Source organism: Suncus etruscus, chromosome 6, assembly GCF_024139225.1.
Source record: "Suncus etruscus isolate mSunEtr1 chromosome 6, mSunEtr1.pri.cur, whole genome shotgun sequence".
NCBI classification, from domain to species: Eukaryota; Metazoa; Chordata; class Mammalia; order Eulipotyphla; family Soricidae; genus Suncus; species Suncus etruscus.
The window spans coordinates 23,789,954-23,808,885 of NC_064853.1; the positions used below are offsets into that span (position 1 = coordinate 23,789,954).

The window sequence follows — 18,932 nt, forward strand, 5'->3', positions numbered from 1 at the left end:
CAATCGCAGGGGTGGTGGTAGCGGGATGATTCCCCGAATAAACAAATTGAAAGGCAGATCGCATCTGATGCAGAACAGCGAGGGACTTCTGCATACCAGCCAGTCGTCCAGTAGTCTCTAAGCTTCGGGGCCAGTACTGGCTTCCCTAGTCTTGGCAGCCCGTGGAGGAAGGGGCCAGGGGCTGGGCACTCTGAGTTGCAAGCCGGCTTTCTGCAGCCCTTTCCTCCTTGGATCCTTCATTTATTTCTTCGTGGTCCTGCAGAGAGAGAGAGCAGACATCCCCCACAAGCTGTCTGCGCACCCCTCGTTTGGAAATGCACTTGTTTTTCTGGCACACCTGGTTGTGCAAGGCCTGCGTCTAAAAGCCACGGAGCAGCGAAAAGGGAAACACCCACGGGGCGCTCCTGCAGTCAACGCTCGGACCCACCCACCTACCTGCGGGGAGGTGCCCTGGGTCCCGGGGCAGAAAGAAGCCCGCGTCCACCCTGGGCGTCCGCGCGCGCCGCGCCGTGCCATCCGCGCTCCCCGGGCGCTCCCCCGGACACCGCGGGAAGGGCGAGGGGCCTCGGGGCAGCTATGGCAGAGCCGCAGGCAGAGGCCGAAGACCTGGACGCGCTCATCGACGACCTGGACTACCTCCCGGGCCACTTCCACTTGGAGCTGCAGCTCAACTTCGAGCCGCACTCGCCCGACGCGCTGCGCGCCCGGGCCCGGGACCTGCGGCTGCAGCGGGAGAGCCTGCGGCGGGAGCTGGAGCAAGCGGCGGCCCCTGCTCAACGCTCGGCTTTGCTCCACCTCTTGGGCACCGTCGCCTTCTACCTGGAGGAGCTGGAGGAGGCCCGCGAGAGCTTCCTGGAGGTGGCCCGGGAGGACCCCGCCAATCTCAACGCCTGGGCCAACTTGGCGCACCTGTACGGGCGTCTGGGCCAGGAGGACCAGGAGGAGACGTGCGCCGGGCGGCTGGCCGGCCTCATGGACTTGGAAGCGGATCCTAAGACTTCGGGGGCCTCAGGGGAGCCCCAGCTCCGAGCTGCACGTTGCCTGGCGGAGCAGGGCTATGCGCACGGCTTCGACGTGGGTTGCACCAGCCCCGAGGAACACCTACGGGTGTTGGCGGCCGGCGTCGCTCTGTATGACAAGGCGTTGGGCTACGGGCAGCAGGTGGGTGATCCCCTCCTCGCGCTGGGGAAACTAAAGGGGAGTTTCCCCACTCCCCCAAGAAGCTCAGACTCAGCGTCTGGTTGTGCAAGGCCGTCCACAGTTCAGACTCTCCCGATATCTTTCCTGGTGCTTCTCTCCAGAATGACCCTTTCACTCAACCTTGCCAGGACCCGCTTTCTAGGGCACTGCCTGCTCAGGTTTCTTCTGGCCATTCTGCAGAGTCAACCTGGCCAACACATCTTTCTCGATCTCCCAGCGCTACCTGCACGTGCTTTTGTTTGTTTGCTTGTTTGGAGGTTGCATCTGGCAATGCTCCAGGGTCGCTCCTGCCTCTGCACTTCTAGAAGTGCTCAAGGGGATCATATGGGATGCCGGGGATAGAACCATTGCAGACAGGAAGCAAGGCAAGCACCTGCCCCGCACCTGCTTCCTTACCTCCTCATTCTCACCCTGACTATTAGAACCCCAGATCTTCATCTCTGGGGTCTCTCCTTCATCATTCCCTGCCCATGGAGCAGTCAACACCATTCCTCCTTGTTTCCTTCTGATTTCTGCCTTGCCCTCCACCTTACAGCCAGCTGCTCTCTGCCCAGTCTTGCAGCCCTGTTCCTCTCTGCACACATAACTCCCCATCCAGGTAGATAAAACCAAGGCTCCCCAGTGGGAAGCTGGCCCATTGCCCTCTCTCTCTAGACCTGACTTTCAGCCAGTATTTTGTCCCCATCCATTTCCTCTTGGCCCCAGAGCCAGGCCCCTCCCTTGACTATGGACCTTAGGGCTCTCTCAACGTGTTGGAGCTTCCTCCTTCATCTTTTCCTGGAAGACTCTCCTAGCTTAAGTCTTCTCAGGTGTTGATTGCTCTAGTCTGCTCTTTTCTCACTGATCTAATCTGTTCATCTCCCCAAGTCAGCCTGGAGGTCTCTGAGAGAGGCATAAGGTCTGCTGGCTTTCCAGATGGAACATGCCACACTGAGTAATCAGACAGGGTGTATTTGGTTGTTGGTGTTTGGAACCATCAGCCCATGTCCCTAGAAGTATTGGTGGTCAAGAGTCCGGGTAAGGTTGGAACACCAGGCTATAGAGTCATGAGGAAGCTCACTCAGCAGAAAGGGACAGAGTCCAATTCCACAACATGGGTCACAAGCCTTGTTCCTTGCCATGTGGATCCCATCTCGTTGACTATAATCTATCTATAAGATGGGGTCACTGAGTCCAGCCTACCCTCAAAAGGAGGGGCTCCTACAGGGCCTAAATTTCTGCAGGACCTCTTTGGGCCATCTCAGTAGATGATGGACATCGGGAAGAGGTGGCATCCTGTCACACAGAAAACAGTGACAGTCAGAGTGGCACCACCACTGCCCAACAAGTGTTCCAGAGGCAGAGCTGAACTGATCATGAGAGTATTTTATCATGGGTTGGCAGTGTGGCATGTAAATAGCAAAGGATCATGGGACTGGAGCGATTGTGCAGCACATAGGTCACTTGCTTTGCACGCAGCCAACTGTGGTCCAATCCCCAGAACCTACATATGAGTCCTTCAGCCTGCCAGGAATGACTTCTGAGTGCATAGCCAGGAGTAAACTCTAAGCATTGCCAGGTGTGACAAAATAATAATTAATAATAATAATATAACAGTAACATGATAGAGCTTTTCACAAAGGTGACAGACCCCTCACCAGCCTCTGAGCACCTGTAGGGTCTTCTTGGTCGTGCTGGTGGCCTCCCTAAGAAAGAACAGGCGTGAAGATCTTGGACAGTGGGTTTGGCTTCTGGGGAATAGTGCAGAGAAGGCCCTGGTTGGACCCATCTATGTCCAATGCCACTTCTCCAAAGGGCCTCCCCACCTGACAGGCACTAGCATAGCAAGGTCACCTCTTGTTAGGAATGGAGCTGGGAATCTTTATTTGGGTAATGACAGAAAGAAGTGCAAATGGAAGCACCTAGAATAGAACTTGTGCAAAGAGAGCAGTCACAGTTGGCTCCATGTCTCAGCCCAGGGTGGGTGTGGCTCTACCCACAGGGACCCAGACCCCCATTGTTGAAAGCCAGAGCCAAGGCCCTGTGTGTGCAGTGTGTCTCAGAGCCTGGAGGGAGAAGCCAGGGGGCCTGAAGGCTCCTCCCTGATTGAAATTCTGTTTCGGAGCTGTGAAAAGGAATGAAAGGCCCAGAGAGATGGTACAGCAGTAAGGTACAGCATACACTACCTTGCATGTGGCAAACTCTGATTTACTCCTTGACAACACAGGGTCCCCCAAGCCCTGCAAGTGAAACCCTGGAGGCCCCCAGCAATGTTGGGGTGGTCCAGGTAAGCCTGGCCCGACAGGGCCTGAGTCACAATGCATCCTTGGGCCTTTGCTTTCAGTGCCCAGCCCAGATGAGATAATCACATCACACATCACATCACATGGGGACGAGCCCCAGTATCCTGATCTCTGCTTAGAAGAGCTCCCAAACAAGTGAAGAAAGAAAAGGAGTAGAATGGGGTCCCTGGTCCTCTCCAGGCTCTTTCCTGCTTTTCGGGAGCTTTCCTGGAGGAGATCAGGAAATAGGTTTGGGGCTCAGAGTTGCCTCCTTCTTCCCTGCCTAGGTGGGAAGCTAAGGTAGGAGCTCTGTCCCTTGTCAGTGACCCCAAGAGAGACTGTCAGGCAGACAAACAATGGAACATTGGAACTGTTTCATCACTTGCAGGTTAAAAGAGACCATGGTAGAACAGGAGGTCAATGTCAAGCTTCTGGCAAGATTTCTGTGTGCCTTTGGACATGTCACCTTTCTTCTCTGGCCCCAGTGGCTTCACAGACAATTAATGCCAATGATTTTGCCTCAGGCTGGGCATGATCATGGGTGTGTGGTAGAGTGAAGATATCCAGACCTGGTTTGTATGTTCATGTCTGAGAGGCATACACAGTCTGCGCTGCTTAAAGGGGGTTCAGGCACCCACCCTGGAGTGGAGTGCAGGTTCCCTCAGGCAGGGCCATAGAGCCTAGGAGTGGAGCAGGGACCCCAGGAGGCTTGTGCTCTTTAGTGACAAATCCCTTGGCTGGGACCTGCAGGAAAGCTTATGTATGGGCTTAGGGATCAATAGACAGATGGATGGACTGAGGGATGGATGGATAGATGGATGGATGGATGGATGGATGGATGGATGGATGGATGGATGGATGGATGGATGGATGGATGGATGGATGGATGGACAGATGGATCGCTGGACAGGTGGATGGATGGATAGTTGGACATATGGATGGATTGATAGTTGGATGGATGGATGGATGGATGGGTGGGTGGGTGGATGGATGGATGAATAGTTATACAGATGGATGAATTTATAACTGGATGGACAGATGGATGGATGATGACTAGTTATACAGATGGATGGATTGATAGTTATACAGATGGATGGATGGATGGATGGATAGATGAATGGTAGTTGGACAAATGGATGGATGAATGGATGGATGGATAGATAGATGGTGGGTGGGTGAGTGGGAGGGTGGTAGAGTGGATGGATAGATGGATAAATAGGTAGATGGATGGACAAACAAAAAGCCACACTGGCCTTCCAGATTAGTGTAACCACTGGCTCTATGATGTTTTGGGGCAGTGACTCAACCTCTGTGTGTTTCTCAGAGCATATCCTCATGAGAAAACCTCATGAGAAAACCATGGGCTGTGCTCATCATGTCGACTCTGCCACAACAACTTAGACAGCCCTCAAGGGTCCCATTTACCAACCAGGAATGGAGGTGCTACAGCTAAGCTGGGGTCCCAGAAGGAATCCCCCTTCCATCTGGCATCACAAGCTTTATTTTCTCTGGCTAGTAATGAGGAGACCATTTTGAAGCAGAAGGTTGGGAGATGGAGGGGACCTGCCCTGGGCCTAGAGACCAAGGGTGAAATACTTCTGGAGTGGGAGGATGTGGGGATCATGTGCTAGGGCAGGGGTCTCAAACTCAATTTACCTGGGGGTCACAGGAGGCAAATTCGGGGTGATCCTTGAGTGCAAAGTCAGTAGTAAGCCTTGATACTGGGGGTGTGACCCAAACAACTAAAACAAAACAAAACAAAAAAGGATTCCTCCAGGGCAGGACCACAAAATGTTGTATGAAGGGCCGTTTGCAGCCTGTGGCTGCGAGTTTGAGACCCCTGGGCTAGGGGATCATTGAAGTGAGAGTTAGGGTTAGTGAGGGGAGTGCAGAGGAGAGGACTGTGCCCCTGATTGAGGGAATTGACACCCAAAGGGGAATGGACACTAGTGGGTCGCCAGGGGTCTGAGTGTTCCATTCTGTCCGGGAAAGAAAGAGCAGCTGAGAATCCGCAAGCAACTGCGAGTTGCTGGCTCTGCTGAAGGAAAAAATAGGAGAGCATAAACTGGGCAAGTGCGTCTATCTCCAAGCAGGAAGAAGGTCTATGACAGCCCTTCTCAGCCCTGCTCCCTTCTCCCTTCTCTTCTCCAGAGACTGTTCTCCTTCCCAAGTCTCTCCTACCTACTCAGTCTCCACCCTCAGCCCCATGCACACAGAGTAATTTCTAGCTCCAGAGTTTGTGTCTGTGGGACTAAATGTTTTGGAAGTAAACCTGGTTTAAGTCCACTTATGCTTACAGGCACAAGTTCTGGGTGCTTACAGGCATGTCAGTAGGCTCGAGTCTTGGTCTATCTATCTGTCCATTTGTGTTGGAGAACACAAAAAAATCTCAGACAAGTTAGAGATGGTCCTGAGGCATCTTTCTCCCTAATCTGCCCTCACACAACTCCTTAATTGCCATCTTCAGCCTTGGCTTGTCTCCAAGTGATGCTGAAGAACTTCCCCGATGAGCCCTCATCTTGTGTCCTTCTGATCCCCCACACTGTACCCAGAAGAAGGTTATGATGGTTGAATTTAATTTGGTTGAATGACAGAGTTTTACTCCAACTTTTCTTTTTTTAAATAAGGCCACTCAAATTTGCCTTTTCCCAGCAAAACACAAAGACACTATTTCTGCTCCCCCTTTCAGGTTCCCAGAATAACTCAGTTGTTTTATTTTCTTCTCCTGCATCCTCCAAATAGTGTTGGATTAACCCCCGCGAGCATGCGCACAGGATAAGTTTATGCATGGGCCTGGTTTCAGGTTTACTTGCAGCCTTTGAGCCCATGTGCTCACCCTCGTGGGTGCTAGGTGCCAGGTTCAGGGTTTGTACTCAGTCTGTGGTCCTATGTGAGCTCCAGGCTCCAGGAGGGACGCACCTTGTCAAGGTGACCTGTATACCAGGGTGCCAACAGACCCGCCGCACAAACAAAGGTGTGGGAGTTCCTTGTTTGAGGAACTGGCAGGACAAAGGGCATCTTGGGGACATCAGCCCTGGGGTTCCTGGGGTGCTGGGGTACACGCACACATGTGCTAACACCCCCCAAGAAACTGCCCCTTAAGTGTCCTGCCTTCCCTCTCCACCTTTCTTTCTCTCTCCTCTTCTCTACCAGAACCATAGGCAGGGCACATATGATACAGAGACCCCAGACTCAAGAGAATTGGACTTTCAAAAACTATTTTAAGGGGCCGGACGGTGGCGCTAAAGGTAAGGTGCCTGCCTTGCCTGTGCTAGCCTTGGATGGACCGTGGTTCGATCCCCCGGTGTCCCATATGGTCCCCCAAGCCAGGAGCAACTTCTGAGCACATAGCCAGGAGTAACCCCTGAGCGTTACCGGGTGTGGCCCAAAAACCAAAAAAAAAAAAAAAAAAAAAAACTATTTTAAAAAGAGTTGACTGAGGTTAGAGAAATTATACAGTGGGAAAGGTGTTTGTCTTGCATGCCACCAGCCAAGATTTTACTCCCAGTGCCACATATGGTCTCCCAAGCACTGCCAGGAGTGATTTCTAGAACAGAGCCAGGAGTAATCCCTGAGCACTGCCAGGTGTGGCCTCTTCAACAAAAGGGTTGATTTTGGAGGGCTGGAGTGATAGCACAGTGGGTGGGAAGTTTGCCTTGTATGTAGCTGACTTGAGTTCAATCCCCAGCATCCTATAGGTTTCCCAAGCCCGCCAGGAGCAATTCTGGGCACAGAGTCAGGAGTAACCCAGAAGGACTGCCGTGTGTGGCCCCAAAACAAACAAAAATGTTGACTTATGTTCATAGGCAGGTTCTCCTATGTACACACATCATACACACATGTACATGTTTGCTTGCACATGAACCCACATATATGCACACACTCCCATTCATTCAACAAAGGAGGGAACTGAGGCCCAGAGAGATGCATTGACAAGCCCAAGAGTACACAGAGTCTCAGACTATTTTCATTAAGACGGTCTTGGTGCCAGAACATTCCATGTCTTCTGCCTCCCTCCATCTGTACCTGGCAGGTTTGAGTATGGGGTCTCCTTTCCTCTTTAATGTATAGACCCCAGAACCCAAGCTGTCTTAGCACCTCCAGGACAAGCCACTCGACTTTTATTTATTTTGGGGAGGCTACAACAGTGGTGCTAAGGGGCTTGAACCTGGGTCTTCACCTGTGCTCCAGTCCTTTGTACTGTTTCCAGCTCCAACCTGTCTTGTACAAACAGATAAATTATGTTACAAGACAGCACTGATTCTGGGGAGCAGAGAGTTTGAGGATCACTATTATACTGTTGAAGTCAAGAGACCCAGCTGGTTATTGCTACAAACTTTGCTGGAGACTTGAAACTAGAAAACCAGCAGGGGTGACCTCTTTTCTCTAGGGAAAGTGGGGTAGAGAAGTGTCCCTGTGGCCTGGCATAGGTCTGGGGAGCCAGAATAATCCCATGTCCTGTGTCTGCAGGACAGAGCTGGGATCAGAATGGGATGACTCTGGGGATCTGCAGTCTGCTTAGATCTTAAACTGCTAGAAGACCCACTGACATGAGACAGGGAAGCGGAGGGGACCTAACTCTATGGCTGGCGGCAGAGCACCCTCTCCCCAAATTCCATCTGTAGGGGCCTTGTCAGCTCTCCCCAGAGTGTCTGTGGCAGGTATGTAGGTGTAGTGGCTGAGATCAAGGCTGGCCCTGAAGCTTTTTCAGGGGTCACTCCTGAGCACAGATCCAGGATTAACCCCGAGCTTCACTGGATTTGCTCCAGTTCCCTAAAAAAGGAGATACTAGCAAGTCTGGAGCCCATCCCCAACCCTACAGTCCCCCTAGTCTGGTAGCTGGTTCTCCAGCAGCAGAGTGAGCAGTAGAGGGAGCCAGAACACAGGTCTGGCCCCACCAGGGGTTCTTATTCAGGGTGTGAATGTGCACCCCAGGGGTGCTGCTGCTGCTGTTTGTTGGGAACCAAAGCCTAAGAACCAATAGGTTCAGGTGCAGGGACTGTGGAGTGAGGCTACTTGGGACTCCTGCTTCACCCCTTCCACTGTATCTCTCTAAAATCAGGGTAATTCTTTTTTTGTTTGTTTGTTTTTTTTGATTTTGGTTTTTGGTTTTTGGCCCACACCCGTTTGATGCTCAGGGGTTACTCCAGGCTATGCGCTCAGAAATCGCCCCTGGCTTGGGGGGACCATATGGGATGCCGGGGGATCGAACAGCGGTCCGTCCTATGCTCAGGGGTTACTCCTGGCTATGCGCTCAGAAATCGCCCCTGGCTTGGGGGGACCATATGGGACGCGGGGGGATTAAACAGCGGTCCGTCCTATGCTAGCACTTGCAAAGCAGACACCTTACCTCTAGTGCCACCTTCCCAGCCCCAAATCAGGGTGATTCTAATCCTGGTTTCAGATCATGCTGGCAAGGCCTAAAGGGCTTAACACACAACACACATGAACAAAGTGCCTGGTGCATAGCAAGTGCTCAGTAAAGTTGATTATTATGCAGGTAGTCCAAAGAGCCCCATTTATAGGCGTATATCAGTGTAGAACATGTGTGAGACTCTTGAGTTTTATCCCCAGCACTATACAACTTCCCCCCCAAAATAAGAAAATTAAAAGGGGGAAATATATATATACATGTGTATAAATATATGTATGTGTATATATATTATATATTTATATATTATATATTAATATTATATATTATATAAATATATATATATATTTAGTTTGGGTGCCACACCTGACAGTGCTCAGGACTTACTCTTGGTTCTGTGCTCAAGAATCATTGCTAGTGCTTGGGGGACCATATGTGGTGCCAGGAATAAGACCCGGGTCCAGCCATGTGCTGTAATATCACTCAGGGCCCAGAAAATATGTTTTTGGCTTTTTTTCTTTTTTAGAAACATATGCGGGCCAGATTTCCCACTAGTTGTGCCCTGGAGTATATTGTCTGAGTTCTGTACCAGGAGGAGATGTAAGACCCACTTCACATTTACACACATCCAAGACTCTGCAGGAACCATGGTCAGCCTTGGGCGCTGAGCAAACACACACATAGCAACTGTGTAGAAAAGGAATATGAACTCAGAACCAGAAAGGACTAAGTGGCAGAATCAGGGCAGGCAGGCCACCCTCTGCCTCCTAGAACCTGGGTCTCCTGCTCTCTCAAATGGGGTCACCCAGAACTGTGAAGAATTCCCATGCACTCCTGAAGCAGCCTCACTCCCCTGAAGTAGTCAGATCTGAGAAATCAACAGCATGTGTGTTAGAGACTGGCCCATGCCCATTTCCTGCTCCAGATCCTGGGGGGGCTTCAGGTCTTTGCGATACTGACTCTCTGTTGGCCAACCCCTGAAGGAGCCCCCCAGCTCACAGGCTGTGATGAGGACACACAGGAGGAAGGTGGGGTGTCCCAATCCAAGCCCCCCTCCCCCTGGCCACAGGAGTCCTTCCCATCTCTCCTAGCGGCCTGCAAACAGCAGGCCCTTGGGAGCATCAGTTCTGCAAGCGAATTCCTCCTCGCTGAGGTAAGAGGCTTCAACAGCAACTTTGTCCTCCAGGAGGGAGTGCAGCAACCCCTCCTTCCTCCAGGAGTGGAAGTGGGGAGGGGGGGGGCAGTCAGAGGCCTGTTTAATTTAATTTAACGCACTGTGGCTTGCCAGGTTGCCCCTGGTAACAGCTTCAGCGGCTGCTTCAGTTACAAGCAGGAGGATTTTTAAAGAGACAGCCCATGTTGGAACCTGAATGAACACAATACAGTAAGCCCTAGCTCCCCTGCCTCATCAGAGGGGGGACCCAGTATTGAGGCTCAGGCAGGGGTCTCAGACTTGGCCCACTGAGAGCGCCAACTCCATTTCATATAAGCAAACCCCACATAGACAACAAAACTCTTAAACATGGACTCCTCAGTCGGACCCGATGACCAGCTGCATTTGAGATTCGTCCTGCAGATGTTACTCAGCTGGCTACCCTGAAAATCCATCTTCCAGGGTATGTGGAGCTATGCCGCTTAGGAGTTGCTCCTGCAATTCTACCACGCAACCACTTGGTGGTAGTGTTGCTTCCCAAGTGGGAGCAGGAACCAGCCTCCGGTTGAGAATTTCAGAGTGAGGGTGAAACTCCTAAATTTGAAGCCCTGATATGAGGGTGTGCAGTTTCAGTAACCTCAATCTACAGGAAGGATACAGTTTAAGGTAATGAATGCTGTGGGCAGGCATGGAATTGGGAATAAGAAGGCACACGAGAAATCAATATCAGGTCCTAGGTTCTCGTACATAACTTCATTTATTGTAGGTATTTTTGTTTGTTTTTGATTTTTTGTTTTGATATTTTTATTTTGTTATTTTTGGGGGGTGGCCACACCCAGTGATGCTCAGGGGTTACTCTTGGCTCTGCACTCAGAAATAGCTCCAGGCAGACTGGGGGGACCATACGGGATGCTGGGAACTGAACCCAGTCCATCCAGAGTTGCCCTACTGCTGTGCTATTGCTTCGCCCACCCTACTTCTTGTAGTTTGATAGTAGGCAGTGATTATGAGTCAAGACTTGGGGACTCTCCCTGACTCTCCATCCCCATGGACTTTGGGAGGCTTGGCAGGTGCCTGAAATACTCAAGCACAAAGCAGGTGGAGAGTGGTGTGCAGTGGATGTCTTTGGACTCCGGGCTCACATACTCACACTCTCATGTTCATTCATCCAGGAGTCCTCACACACACACACACACACACACACACACACACACACACACACACACACACACACACACACACTTACTCACACTCTCCCTTGCTGTCCATCAGAAATTCTAGCTGTGCCCCATGTCGGGAATTCATTCCTCCCCATCAGCTGTTGGCCCCTCCGTGTCTACAAGCCCTACCCAGCTCACAATGGGGAGTACTTCTGGACACATCAAGGACCCCTCTTTGACCCCTGGTGCTCCTACTCTGTGTGACAAGACTGGGGATCTGAGGCCAGAGCAATAGCACAGTGGTAGGGCATTTGCCTTGCACACAGCAAACCCTGAATGGACCCCGGTTCGATTCCTGGCATCGCAGATAGTCTCCCAAGCCTGCCAGGAGCAACTTCTGAGTGTAGATCCAGGAGTAACCCCTGAGCGCTGTCAGGTGTGGCCCAAACAAAGAAACAAACAAAAGACTGGGGATATTAAAGCAGGACTCACCTGTTCTACCCTGTCCCCACAGCCCAGTGGGAGCTGCCTAGGTCAGAGGACATCGGTGACCAGCAGTTAAAAGCTGGGTGGTCAGAGCATGCTATATGTAGCCTGGGTTCAATGCCTGCATGGATAAGAGCTCAGCACTCAGTAGGGTCTAATTTACAGACCTCTTTCTCCTTCACGCCCATCCACAGCCTCCCTGACCCCCATTCACATAGAGTGACCCTGCCCTGGCTTCTTATATCTCCATACTGGGGTCCTATTGGAATGTCTCCTTCCCACCCATGTTGTGCCCCAGTCCCCCTGAGCCATGGAGACAGGCCCCCCTTCCCATCATGTATCTGCAGCCCCTCGGGGCTCCATTCTGTCGTGCCGGTATTAGAGTTATTGGCAATTCGAGAGAGTGCTCGCTCGTGTGGGGAGCAGAGCAAGGGCTTAAAATAGGTTTTGTGGTTGCTTTCTTGTTTGTTTGTTTTTTTTAGTTTAGTTGTTTTTTTTTCCCCTCTGGGGAGGAGGGAACTCCCAAGTGGTGCTGGGCCAAGGTATGGGGCACCCTGGAGTAACTCCCAGCAAGATTCAGCCAACTAGACAGACCAACAATTCAATTCTCTGACCCTGCGGTGTCTGAGGACTACACAGACACTTTGTCTTGTTTTTATGGTGCCAGGGATCCAACCCAGGGCCTCACTTGCGAGGCAAGCTCTCTACTGAGGAGCTTTGAGCTCCTTCTGAGCATGGGTTTAGGACCCCAAAAAAATGGGTTCAAATCCTGGCTCTGATGCTCCCATGTTGTGTTGTATAGACACAGTTACTCTCTGGACTACAATGTGTCTTTTTATGAAAAATCTTTGTCAGAGACTGCTATGAGATTGAAATGGGGGTATCAGACTCCAGTCGTAGGGTAGGCAATCACTCAGCCTGTGTTCTCTGTCTGGGTGCACTCACAGGTCTCCACAGCACCCCTCACCCCTCACAGTGCTCAAAAGTGCTGCCTAGACTGTGGGCCCCAGGAATGGCCCTGGGGATCCTGAGCTGGGGTAACTGTTGGGTGGATGCCAGGGGGCTGGGCCTGGAGATCAAGAGGGAGATGGATGGGGAGGGCGGGCGGCCCGAGGCAGAGCCCAGCTATGCACTGGGGGTTTTATTGGTTTTCATTAAAAATTCCTTCCCGAGGCAGCGGCAGCTACTCCCATAAATAACAGCATAAATATTTTATCTGCTGCCCAAGCTGGTCTAAATGCAGGAGAAGAATAACAATAGGCACAGAGTTCAGGGGGGCCCTGGGCTTCACCCGGACCCACTCCAGGGCCTAAGGTGGGAGAGGTGACATGGGGGGATCCAGAGCACAGCTTGGGGGTTTCATGGGGGAGAAGCAGACAAGCACCTGCACTCCGGGTGCTCTGCCAGCTCTCTTGGTACTCCTCTAACGTCTCCAGAGAGCTGGAGGGCCTCAGATATGATCAAGGGTATCCTTGTTGCCTCTGGGGGTTCAGGGACTCAGTCAGGTCTGAGCACATCAGTAACTTGTGGGGCCCTTCTCTGCTCCCCCAGATCCCCGTGGAGGAGAAAAGGAGCTGGTACCTCACCATGGCAACACTCCTTATCAGGTTTGGCAGGGGCAGGTTTGGCAGGTGGAGAGGGGGGTGGCAGAGCTCCGGTTCAACCCCAACTTAGTCCACCCCACGACCCGGGTACCCCGCGAGTCCTTCTGCGCTCAGTGCTCCCCTTTTTGCAGACTTGATGGCCTCTTCCTGGAGCTGGGCCACGAGGAGCAGAGACGGCTACCTACCTTCAACCGCACTCTGGCCCTGCTGCGCCAGGTGCTCAAGTCAGCCGACCCCCAGCACCGAGGTAGGCCTGGGCTGACCTTTGAATACCTATGACCCCTCCTCTCTCTCGGTCGCCCTTCCTAGCACCCCTTTCCTCTACCCCCAGCTCTGGCCTGGTGCTACCTGGGATTGCTGCTGGAGAGGAAAGACACGTTTTCCACCACACCCTTGGGCGTGCATGACTACGGGTACTCGGGGACCGAACCCCTGGATTGCTTTGGCAAGGTAGGACACCCCCCCCCAGCTGTACCACACCCATACAGAGGAGGTGCTGATTCTGCTCCAGAGCCCCATCCAGGAAGATGCTTCCTCCAGGCCGCCAGCTCTGTGCCAACACCAATGCTTAGTATGCAACCCTGTGCACTGAGAGGCAGCCCCTAGACTCCACCTGAAGTTCTCAGTCCTTTCCCCAGCCTGACCCCTTCCTGCTCGCTGCTGCATCCCCCCAATGCCTAAGCTCCCCGCTGCAGCCACATAACTCAAAGAAGGGCTTAGCCCTGCCTTCCTACTTCCAGCTCTGCCCACAAGTGCAGTGACCCCCAGAGAGGCCTCTGAGCCCAGATGTGGTCAGGAAGAGGGTTTGCCCTGGGACTGGATAGGAATGTTACAAAGTACTGGACAGTGCTTGGGGCTCTCAGAAGCTGAGGGCTAGGGAGCGGTACTCTGAAGTCCATGATTGACTGGACTGGCAGGTGGGGAAGGAACATCAGAGCGTGGCCAAGGCGTATGACCATGGTGTGGCTCCTTTGGAGATGGAACATGTGTAGGTGTGATGGGTTGAGTCATTTCTGGCAAACAATCAGCTTCCTGTTTTACCTCTTGCTTTCCCCCTGCTGATCCAGGCCATTGAGACAGCCAAGGGCCAGCCCTGCATCCTTAATCGCCTCGCCAAGATCGTCCACTTTCTGGGAAAACAGGACATGGCCATAGGGATCTGCAACATGGCGCTTGATGTGCTCCCAGACCCAGCACTCAACTGGCAGGCCTACAGCACAAGGGCTAAGGTGAGGCTGCTACAGCTGGGCCCCGGGGTGCACGCTCACCTGAGCATCTGTGTATGTACAGAGAGGAAGCGGAAAGGAGCCTACCAAGTCCAGGTCGGGCGCAAGGAGGAAGAGAGACAGTGCAGGACCAGGTGTTGTTGGCCTTGCATATAGCTTGTCCTGGTTTGATCCCCAGCATTGCAAAGACCCCAAACTCTGCCAGAAGCTGGGAGTAGCCCCTTCCTCCAGCTGCCCAGTGCTGGTGGTGCAGGCAGAAACAGTGCCAGGCACAGAGCAGGCTCAATGAATGAATGACAGGCTTGCCTCATTCTTGGTTCTGGCTAGAACCTGGCCTCTCCATTGTCATGGTAACTCTCCGGGGGGAAACTATTAGTGCACTAATTTTCAGAAGTGGAGAATGAGCCTCCCAGCTTATAAAATTGGGTGCAGGGAGGAGAGAAGGAATTCAATTCAGTCCAACTGCCTCAGCCAGTCACCCACCACCCCCATGAAGCTGTGCTAGAATCAGACCCCCTAGTGGCTAACAAACTCTACCTCTTCCACCCTTCCTCACCTTTATCTACTTGCCCCCATCCCTGAAGCTCTAGATTTCCTAACTGCTCTGAGTGTGGGGAGAAGGGATGGGGAATGTAAACAGGATCTGGATCTTTGTCTTTTGAGTCTCCTAAATTGAAGCCAGTTTATTTGTCCAAATTACTTGTCCCAGGGGACGATATAGAATGCCAAGAAGGAACCTGGGTTGTCCTGTGCAAGGTCTTACCCATTGTACTATCTCTCTGGCCCCCATCCTGATTCACTTTTTGCTGCTCTTCCCCCACTTAAAATGTGAATATTTCCTCTTCTAGAATGTTCAGTCCCTTTAAGGCAGGGAACCTCATTGCCTTGAACTGAGCACAGGGTCTGGCATACAGTGGGTTCTCAGAACATTCTTCTGAGACAATGAATAAACAAACCCACACCCTTCTGTACAGAGAGAAGGACCAGAAAGGGGGCGATAGTCCAAATTAGCACCAAACTAACACCTCAGATCTCAGGGATCTTAGCGTGGGCCTTCCTACTGCACCACAGACCCCCTATGGTGCTGCTGAGAAAAGACTGCATGCAGGAAAGGGGGAGAGGCCCCTGCTTTGGAGTATGCACCCTGACTGACTCTCTGGGGCAGATCCACATCCGGGCCTACCTGCATGACCTGGAGCGGGTCAAGCTGGGGCTAGGGGGCATGCCCGACAGGAACCATCTGGCATGCGCCAAGGCTGACCTCGAGGAAGTAGTCAAGGTGTGCCCAGGCCTCAAGACCTATCTGGACATCGGCCAGGTAAGACAGCTTGTTGTCTGAGTACCCAGTGGCTCAAGGAAAAAAAAAAATAACTATTTGGGGTTGGTTTGAGAAATAGTACAGTGGATAGAGCACTTGCCCTGCTTTCAGTTGACCTAGGTTTGATCCCTGGCTTCCCATATGGTCTTCTAAGTCCTGAGCAGAGAACCAGGCGTAACGCCTGAACACCAATGGGTATGTTTGCTTTGTTTTTTTGTCACACCCGGCGGCACTTGGGTTACTCCTGGCTCTGCACTCAGAAATCGCTCCTGGCAGGCTTGGGGGACTATCGGGGATGCCGGGATTCCAACCACCATCAGTCCTGGATCTACTGCATGCAAGGAAAACGCCCTACTGCTGTGCCATCTCTCTGGCCCCTATGATCCAAATTTTTTTTTTTGGGGCCACACCCGGCAGTGCTCAGGGGTTACTCCTGGCTGTCTGCTCAGAAATAGCTCCTGGCAGGCACGGGGGACCATATGGGACACCGGGATTCGAACCAACCACCTTTGGTCCTGGATCTGCTGCTTGCAAGGCAAATGCCTCTGTGCTATCTCTCCGGGCCCTATGATCCAAATTTTTAAAGAAGTTTTCTTAAGCCCTATTTAGGACTGGAGAGAATATAGCACACCTTACGTATGGCCACCTGGATTCTATCCCTAACACTGCATTTGATTCCCCAAGCCCTGCCCAAAGTGATATTTGAGCACACAGCCAGGAGTCAGTCCTGAGCACTTCTGGGTGAGGCGCCAAGACAAATAAACTTTACTCTCTGGCAGGCCAGGGGGAAGGCAGGCCATCACTCTACCCCCAGGCTCAGTCTTGGAGAGTCAGCATCCAGAGGCCTACTCCCTCTACTCATTAAGAAAATCAACAGTCTAGCCAGGTATCATCTAAATCCAGGAAATGGCTACCAAGAAATGACACGATTATAATTTTATATCTGAGAAACTTGAGATTCACTCAAGGTCATAAGACCAGGAGCTGATAGCACAAGGGGTGAGACACTTGTCTGGCATGCAGTTAGCCAGGCCTCATAGAAGCCCCAGCAGTGTAGGGGCCGGAGAGATAGCATGGAGGTAAGGTGTTTGCCTTGCCTGCAGAAGGTCAGTGATTCGAATCCCGGCATCCCATATGGTCCCCTGAGCCTGCCAGGAGCGATTTCTAAGTGTAGAGCCAGGAGTAACCCCCTGAGCACTGCCAGGTGTGGCCCAAAACTCCAAGAAAAACAAAAGACCCAGCAATGCATATGGTCCCTGAGCACCACTAGGGGTCACTCTTTAGAAAAGAGTCAGAAAAAGGCCCTAACACCTACTTAAAATCCCTAGTCATAAGGCCAAGAATGAATGGGCTGGGGCTGGAGTGATAGCATAGCAGTAGGGCATTTGCCTTCAATGTGTCCAACCGTAATGGACATGAGTTTGATCCCTGGCATCCCATATGGTCCCCCCGAGCCTGCCAGGAGCTATTTCTGAGTGCAGAGCCAGGAGTAACCCCTGGGCATCAATGGGTGTGACCCAAAAAGCAAAAAAAATGAAAAAGAATGGGCTTCATTCAATACTGTCCTTTCCTCTTTCCTGGGAGGGGGAACCAAAGTTTTGCACAAGAACCCCTTCCAGGAGGAAGCAGGAAATGAATGCATTTTTACTAAAGATAGGCATGGGAGCAGGATGAGATGAGCCACTGGCAGCAACTGCATGTGCCTCCCCCACTAGGTCTACTACTACATGGGCGTGGACGCCTTGCAGGAATTGCTGGCAGTGGACGAGGCTGCACTGAACAAGGCGCTGGTCTTCCTGGCCAAGGCAAGCGAGTCAGAGCTGGGGGCCACCCTGCCCGAGTTGCAGCTGCTGCGAGGCAAGTGCCTGCGCATCAAGGGTGAGGAGGCCAACGCAGCGGCCTGCTTCAAGCGCGTCGTGGAGCTGGACGATGCCGGCTCCTGCCACACCGAGGGCTTCGGCTGCTTGCTCGAGGCGCTGCTGGCACAGTGGAGCCAAGCGCAGCTGAGTGACAGCGAGCTGGGCCACGAGGTGGACTCCTGGCTGCGCTGTGCCCAGGCAAAGTACCCTGCGTCGTGCCTGCGCCAGGAGCTGCAACGCGTGTGGCGGGGCCACACGGACGAGGTGCTGGGACTCGCGAGGACCTTGATGACCCAAGGACGGTCTGCGTTGGTGCGGCTGCTCTTTGAGACCATGGAGCTGGAGAGGGAGGGTGCGGGCACGCCAAGGGGTCATCGAGCTTTCTCCTTCTGATGGACATCCCCAGACACTGCCCCCATTGAAGCCACCCTGTCTGGGCCCCGTCCCCACTAAGGGACCGCTCTGTCCAGGAATGAAGCCAGTCAGATTTATTTTAGTTTTGGGGGGCCACACCTAATGGTGCTCAGGGGTTACTCCTGCCTGGCTCTGCACTAGAAATCATATGGGATGCCGAGGATTGAACCCACGTCCGTCCTGGGTTAGCCATGTGCAAGGCAAACGCCTTACCACTGTGCTATCCCTCTGGCCCCTCAGTTTCATTTTAGGAATTGGATCTGGTACCTTGAGACTTTTCAGGCAGTTTTATGCCTCCAGATAGATAGGGGACCTCATTTTAGGATAGAAAGCGAGGCTGATCATATGAGATATAGAAGCTGGCGACTTGTAACCCCACCCCTCATTCTTTGTGTAAGCAGCGACTGAAGGACATAATTTTATAAATATGTTAGTAGAGGTGGTTTCTACATATCTATGAGACAAAGTCTCATATGCGCTGGCCTGAACCACTATGGGTTATTTTTTTTACTCCCCCTGCTCAATCCCTGAGGTTTGTCTGTCTTTGGGTTCCTGATAAATCACCCTTTTCTGAAGCCCTTTAGGGTGTATCTCAGGTCCAGCAGTTGAAAAACCCAAGGTTAAAGGGCAGAGGGCAAAGCTGCAGAGTAAGGGGTCAGGGCCGCTGTCGACTCCTGGGTGCTCAGGGCTCATTCCTACTGGTCAGCAGTCAAACAACAGGGTCAGCTCAGTCTGAAAGTCCCCCAACTCCCCTCAATGGAGCCAGGGTTGAAGAAAATCTGGGCCTTTTACAGGTACATTCCTGCCAGAGTCCAGGAATGCAGGTACTGCAAACCTGTAAAGACTCCCACTCCATGGTTTGAGATTTATTCGACATTTC

General features: G+C 52.4%; 1 protein-coding gene across 1 annotated transcript; it reads left to right on the top strand.

Moving 5' to 3' along the window:
- Positions 1-576: 576 nt before the first annotated feature.
- On the top strand, positions 577-18,031 carry TTC22 (tetratricopeptide repeat domain 22). The gene is made up of 7 exons (XM_049774771.1): positions 577-1,161; positions 13,183-13,238; positions 13,367-13,482; positions 13,567-13,685; positions 14,303-14,464; positions 15,627-15,779; positions 17,495-18,031. Exons 1-7 carry the CDS (start codon positions 577-579, stop codon positions 18,029-18,031), a joined length of 1,728 nt encoding a protein of 575 aa, XP_049630728.1.
- Positions 18,032-18,932: the final 901 nt, after the last annotated feature.